At 29.2% G+C, this 8017-nt stretch overlaps 1 protein-coding gene across 1 annotated transcript; it reads left to right on the forward strand.

Annotated features, from left to right (window-relative positions):
• Positions 1 to 400: 400 nt before the first annotated feature.
• On the forward strand, positions 401 to 7463 carry fabp7a (fatty acid binding protein 7, brain, a). The gene is made up of 4 exons (XM_022673295.2): positions 401 to 581; positions 2456 to 2628; positions 4409 to 4510; positions 7204 to 7463. The coding sequence occupies exons 1-4, from the start codon at positions 509 to 511 to the stop codon at positions 7252 to 7254; spliced, it is 399 nt and encodes a 132-aa protein (XP_022529016.1). The 5' UTR covers positions 401 to 508; the 3' UTR covers positions 7255 to 7463.
• The last annotated feature ends 554 nt before the right edge of the window (positions 7464 to 8017 follow it).

Genomic DNA, 8017 nt, shown 5'->3' on the forward strand with positions numbered 1-8017 from the left:
TGTCACATTACATTATCACAGGTGTACATGTGATTTAAAACATTAAGTGTCTCATCCTACAGTGCAATTAAAATGTAAAAAAAAAATCAATAAAATCAAATGAATATAATCTGAACTACACAAAAAAATAAAAATATTATAGGCATATTTACAATACATTTTAGTGTATTTTAATGATATCTTTAACACTAATTTATTAGTACAGAATAATTGTATAAAGTACTTGATACTCATTAAGGCTGGTTAAATCCATTATTGGATTAAACTCTCCAAATTACACTACCAGTTCTCGCCATTCATCTCAGCCAATCCCAGCCCACACCAGCCCTCCAACCGTCCAATCAGAGCAGCCGGCGTGTGTCCCCGCCTCCTCTGGACTCTTAATTAGATGGGATGGTGCAGTGTGGAGTTTAGTGTCTAGGAGAGCAGAGAGGAATCTGTCCTGCAGCTTCAGTCACTGTCCCGCACTGTCCTGCACCGTCCAGCTCATCCTCACCCCTCCGACATCATGGTCGACTCATTCTGCGCCACCTGGAAACTCGTAGACAGCCAGAACTTCGATGAGTACATGAAAGCTTTGGGTGAGTAACAGAAACAATGCTGTAAATATAATTATTTAAAGGTTTAATGAAGATTTAATGTGGATTAATAGACCTTTCCCACTGTTTCTACTAAAGTCCATTCATTTAAAGTTAGAGTATGGAGCTTAAAAGCAGCTGTATTTGTACTTTAATCTTATATATTTTGAAGTTTATATTAGTTATAGTATAAGTTACTTTACTTCTTATTTGATAAACTTTATATATGTACTGGTGTAATGCATAGGTTTTTTTAACGATGCTTTTTTGTCTGATTTAAACGTTAACAATTAATCAAAAAGTCAGAAAATCTTTTTATTTTAATACAGTACCAAATATAACCTAATTAAAGTGCAATTATTGTGCATAGAACAAAACATAGATAAAAAAACTTTAATCAAAATGTGCATGTACAAAAAAATGTTTTACATGGCATTCAAACAAGTAATACAAAAATACACAAGCAACAAAACAAATACCTTCTGTAAGTGAGTTTAAATTTTATTCATTAAATAAAATTAATTTAAATTTAAAATTAATTTAAATCAGAAAAGTTATGGATCTGATTTTTTTTGTTTCAATCAGAAAATCTTATTTATTTATTTATTTATTTATTTTACTTTTTAGAAAATAATTTTCTATCATTTCAGATACAACATAATTAAGGTGCAATTAATGTGCCCAGAAACATAAATAGAGAAACTTTTATTATATTCATTAAATAAAATACATTTAAAGGGATCATTCATTGATTAGAACATTTGATTAATTAATAAGTTTTTTTTTATCAGAAAATCATATTCATTTAATTTTATTTTATATATTAATGTATTTTTAAATAAAAATTTAAAATATTTTTTATTTTCTTATAATACCAGAAATAACATAAATAATGTGTCATTAGGTATGATTCCGATTTTTTGTTTTAATAAGAAAATCTCAATTATTTATGTATTTTATTTATTTTGGCAAAAAAAAAACATTTGTTTGTTTTCACAAAACAGCTTAACCCTTTCAGATCTGGATTATGTTCCAGTGATGGAAAAATATGAGGGTGTTTTCTGTCTGTAATATTTAATCTGTAGACAAATGTAATTTAATTAACTAAAATATTTAATAGCTTTTTAATGTTTAGTACATTGGAAGCATGGGTTTAACATTTTTTATTTTTTTACCATTTTATGTCACAAACCATCCCTAAAACGGTAAAATAAACATGATTTAAAACTGTTCTAAATCATATTAATAAAAATGAGCTCTTACTGTTCCTGGAATTTGGCTGTAGTGCAGCCACACCCTAATGCAGTTTTATCTGCTTTTATTTATTTATTTATTTATTTTTAAACCTTTAGGCAAGTCATTAAGAACATATTCTTATTTACAATAACAGGCTGGCTAGTAAGTAGCAGAGGCTACCTGAGGGAAGGATACATTAAAAATGAAAAATAAAGGAAAAAGGAAAAAATAAGAAAAAAAAAATAATAATAATATAAGATAAAACACTCAGTTAATAGTAAAACAGTAAAACAGCATGTATCACTAAAAATATCCCTGATGCGCTCCTTAAACTCAGCAACTGGAACCTATGTCTCTAATTTTAAACCTTTTTTCTAATTGTAAACTTTTTATTGCCTAATTCCTGGTATATTTTGGCTAATTTTGACAACATGTGTCATAATGACCATTGTGATGGATGCAGGGTTTGAAAAAAAGGGTTAAAAAAGATTAAAATCCAAATTTACTATTAACTTTTAATATTTAATTCAAAATAAGATTATTAAAAGTGAGGTCAATTGAATTAATATATACAAATACACACAATTCAGCATCTCTTTAGACTGTAGTGATGAGCCCTGCTGTGGTCATTGTCTCTACAGGTGTGGGCTTCGCCACCAGACAGGTGGGAAATGTCACCAAGCCCACCATCGTGGTCAGTCAGGAGGGAGACAAGATCATCATCAAAACCCTGAGCACCTTCAAAAACACCGAGATCTCCTTCAAACTGGGGGAGGAGTTCGACGAGACCACCGCAGACGACAGGAACGTAAAGGTTCGTACAGAGTTTTACTGTTTATACAGCTCAATATTTTTATTTGTAATTTGGGAGAAATGTTGTCTGTAGTTTATAGAATAATAAACAATGTTCATTTTACTCAAACATAAACCTATAAATAGCAAAATCAGTCATTTTTGGGAAGGAGGGTAACATAATTTTAATCCTCTGTATGTCCTGTGCATATGAGTGTTGACAATAAAACTACTTGAACTTGAACTTAAATATAAAATATAGAAAAAAAAACAGTAACAAAAAAACTGTCCATTATTTTACTGTAAATTACTGTATAAGTTTATAAATGCAAAAATGAATATGCAAGCAAATATGTGTATTTATTTAGATTAAATATATACATCAGCTTACATAACTTAATAACGTAATAACTTAATTACAGTGTAGAATCAGATCAGTAGATCAGTAGTGAAGCTTGAAAGTGAAAGCAGCAGTGCTGCTGCACAAGCAGCTGATTTGCAGTTCACATGCTGAGCATTCAAATCAAATCAAATCTGTGCAAATACAGTAAAATTAGTGTGTATCTAATGGATTATGTTGCACAATGCATTTAAAATATGGGGTAAATTTCATTTATTCAGTACTATTAAATGATTCATTTTGGTTTTATAAAATAAAAATATATATAAAATATGTGTATATTATTAAATATTACACTAAACAACTGTTATAAGTGTATTGTTTTATGGAAAGATCATTTTTTATATTTTTTATAAGTTTATTGAAAATCATGTTAAAATGACAGATTTTAGATGGCAATTGAGACAGCAACACGATTGCCAATATTAAAAAGCTATTATTTTTTTTAATTCGAAAGGTAGAAGCAATTTCTGTCATTTAAAAAAAAATGCTTTTGTATGCTGATGATATATTAGAGTGAAAATGCTGTTTAATTTATACTGTTTCATTAATAATTCATTACATATATATTTGTTTTCTTCCTTTTTAATGGTGCTTTGTGAACTATAGATATATACTATTTTATATGTTTATTTTAATGCACAGCGCTGCAAAGAAATTCTAAAATTATAATTTTGATAATTTAGAAAATCTTAGCAAGTGAAATAATCTTGTTTCAAAGCAATAAATCTTTTTTTTTGTTTTGATAAGAATTTTTAGTCTTACTAAGCATTGTAAATGTAAGATTGTTTTACATATTTTAGAAATAATTATCTTATTCAGTCTTACTTATTAAAGTCTTTTTAATTTAAAATAAACACAAAGTCACCAGTCAAGTTATTCTGATACTTGTGTAGAAATTTAAGCTAGAAAATAAAATATTTTTGCTTGATTTGAGTCTTATTTCACTTATTTCGAGGCTTTGTCGTTGCTTATTTTAAGAATACTTTATAAGAACATTTTTCTTAACCCCATTGGCAGATTATTTTGCTTAATTTAAGCATTTGTCTCAATTTAAATAGATTTTATCTAGTTTTTGCCAATGGATTTTTTGCAGTGTGTCACCAGCACATTTCAAACTTCAATCACATATACCGCCAAAATAGTTATTTGACTGATAAAATAGAAAAAAAAACACACTTTTGTTTGCATAAAGAAGGAGTTTTGTAACAGAAATAGATAAATTACACAAGAACCGTTTAAAAGTTCTTCACATGCACATTTTCTATAGTTAAATTGTTATTTTACAGCATCACTCAGAGTGTTTATTTTAAACCGTGTTGTTCATTTATTCATTAAGATAAAACAGTAAAACAGTAACTGGCTGGATCAGATCCAGTAACTCCGTTCTCTCTGATAACAGTCCACAGTAACCTTGGATGGAGACAAACTGGTACACGTGCAGAAGTGGGACGGAAAAGAGACCAAGTTCATCCGAGAACTCAAGGACGGGAAAATGGTGATGGTAAGAAAATACATCACATGTTTATTTTGGTGTAATTTAGTAATTAAATCACATTAACATTGGCGTACAGGTGAGAGAAAACAGTTTAAACACAAAAAAACCCCACAAAATATATAAACATTTATTACATGTATTATGCACATCGCTGTCCTATGAAAAACACTTATCTCCATTTTTTTGTCGATTTTTAGTTCACTACATAATTTGAACAGATAAACTTTCGCTTACACTGTACCAAAATTTCTTGATGAACGGACCAAAAGAAACTCTTCAAAATTACCTGAAATAAACTCTTTTTACATTGACTTCCATTGAAAGTTTACAAGGTTTTTTCTCTCTTCTGTAAAGTTGCTGTTTTGGAGATAAGTGATTTTCATTGGACAGCGACAACATTTTAAAATGCACAAAGTTTAAACCTCCTGTTTTTTTTTAAGTTTAAATCTAGGAAAATTAGTTAAAATTATTTTTTTCCAGTATTAAACTTCTTCTTGCCTTAATTAATCAGTGTAATCAACATATAAAATAATATTAAAAATGGTTCATCTCACATACAGTATTTGGAACCACCCCCCGCAAAAACTAAAGCAAAAACTAAAACTAAAACAAAAACTAAAACATAAATTGCAGTGTTATGTTTAAATGTTGTGTAAAACTACTGTATTTTATGTTATTTTATATGTCTTTCATAAGTAACAATAAAGTAGTGAGACATTAAAAAAAGTTTAGCATGAGTAATTGAAGCATTACCTGCTAGAGAAAGGAACACCATTGCTCTAAATATTGATAGAAAAATTATTAATGGAGTTTGTAATTAAATATTTACACTGCTTTTTTTTTTTTTTTTAGGATTTTTTTGGTTTTAGACATCTTTTGGATCATTAAACAAACTGACCCAGGATGAGCATTGCTGTTTCTGACAAAATGAACATAAAAGAGGGTTAAATACATAAAATATAAAGTATAAAGATATTTATATTACTATTTACATATTAATTATACATTATAACTAACTGTGTGGTTCTTATTATTATCTTATCATTCATTAATTCTATAAACGCAGTGAAATCTGTGTGTAAATCAGTGTAAAGCATGCTCTCTACACAGTAAAGTTATATAAAAGTAATTTTATATATACATTTTTTATTTGGAGATAAGTGTTTTTCATTGGACAGTGACGACATTTTAAAATACATTTTAAAAAGGGTTTAAACCTCCTGTTATTTTTAAAGTTTTAAGATCTAGGAAAATTAGTTACAATTTTTTTTTCCAGTATTAAACTTCTTCTTGCCTTAATTAATCAGTGTAATCAACATATAATATAATATTAAAAATGGTTCATCTCACATACAGTATTTGGAACCACCCCCCGCAAAAACTAAAACAAAAACTAAAACTAAAACTAAAACACAAATTGCAATGATATGTTTAAATGTTATGTAAAACTACTGTATTTTATATGTTATTTTATGTCTTTCATAAGTAGCAATAAAGTAGTGAGACATTAAAAAAAGTTTGAACATGTATTTTTTTTTTTTTGAAAAACGAGTGAATTGAAGCATTACCTGTTAGAGAAAGGAACACCATTGCTCTAAATGTTGATAGAATAGTTAGTAATGGAGTTAGTAATTAAATATTTACACTGCATTTTTGAGTGTTTTTGTGGTTTTAGACATCTTTTGGATCATTAAACAAACTGACCCAGGATGAGCATTGCTGTTTCTGACAAAATGAACATAAAAGGAGGGTTAAATACATAAACTATGAAGTATACAGATTGTACAGATGTTTATATTACTATTTACATATAAGCATTTTCTGACACACCTGCTGCCCAAAAAATACAGATTTTTGCAAAATACCTTTTTTGGAACTACTACCAGGAAAACAATGTTTTAAAGGCACTCCAACTACCAGAAAATTTATTTTTAGAAAAAATAAATTTTTAGACATTTTCTGGCAGTCCAACTACCAGAAAATAAAAAAGACGTTTCCTAGAACCCCTACTACCAGAAAAATTCTGTTTTTAAAGAGAGTTTCTGCCACTCCAACTACCAAAAAATATATTTTTTAAAACACATTTTCTGGCACTCCATTTTTGGAACCCCTACAACCAGAAAATAAAAAAAAAATGTTTTAAATACATTTTTTGCCACTCCCAATTACCAGAAAATTAAAAATTTTAAAGACATTTTTAATGACACTGTTACCCCTACTACTAGAAAATGAAAACATTTTCTGACAACCCTACTGCCAAAAAAATACCATTTTTTTTTTGTAAAATAACTTTTCTGTAACCCCTACTACTATAATTTTTTTTAAACATTTTCAGGCACTGCAACTACCAGAAGTTCTTTTCAAATTAAAGCCATTTTTTGGAACCCCTACTACCATGAAATGTCATATTTAAGGCATTTTCTGGCACTCCAACTACCAGAAGTTTCTTTAAAAGACATTTTCTGGTACCCCTTGTTTTTTTGTTTTTTTTGGTGCATTTTATTTTAAATTAGAATAAAGTTTAAGGTCCTAACCCCTTATGTTTTATGACATTTAAGGGGTTTTAGAGGGTAATGAAGCTAAAGGAGCGTCATCTTCACATTTATATATATATATATATATATTTATTGCTATAACCCCGTCCCGCTCTGTTATTAACATTAACATTAACCCCTCTGCCTCTCTGCTCTCGTTCACAGACCCTGAACTTCGAGGGCGTGCAGGCGGTCCGTACGTACGAGAAAGCGTAACGAGGAACACGCTTCAGTCTACTCCTGGCAACTTGACGTGGTTATAGCAGAGTTTTTGTTCATATATGACTAGCCTGTCCCATTTTAATACACGGGGCACCTTTTTTAACTACTTTTTATATCAAATGCATTGTTATGGAGTTGTGGAGTTTTTAAATCCTCTCTGGATATTTGTGTTAAACTGACTGAAATACATACGTGATGATAAATCCTGTCTCTGTGTGTTTATTCGTCTGATAAAATCTAAAAAAAAATACACCCCAAATGTTTTATTGTTATGTCCTTGCCACCAGAAAACTGCATATTTTTATACCAAACTTTGATATTTGAGTTCAATCAACTTATAGGCCATTCCACCGATGAGTTTCTTGATTTTACCAAATTAAAAACCTCTGGAATATAATCAAGAGGAAGATTGATGATCACAAGCCATCAAACCACCAAACTGAACTGCTTGAATTTTTGCACCAGGAGTAAAGCAGCATAAAGTTATCCAAAAGCAGTGTGTAAAACTGGTGGAGGAGAACATGATAAAAACCAGGGTTATTCCACCAAATATTGATTTCTGATTTTTTACAAGGTTTCTAAGCCAAAGAGCCAAAGTCGTGACATTTAAAAAGCATGTTTGAAAGCAAGTCCACTAATTCCTTTGATTTTCTCTCAAGAAAGTCTTTATTTTAAAGAAACAGTTGACCTCATGTTAAAAAATATATATATTTATGACAAAAAAAAACACTATATATGAATGCACATTGCATTTTTC

This window comes from Astyanax mexicanus, chromosome 14 (assembly GCF_023375975.1).
Source record: "Astyanax mexicanus isolate ESR-SI-001 chromosome 14, AstMex3_surface, whole genome shotgun sequence".
NCBI lineage: Eukaryota > Metazoa > Chordata > Actinopteri > Characiformes > Acestrorhamphidae > Astyanax > Astyanax mexicanus.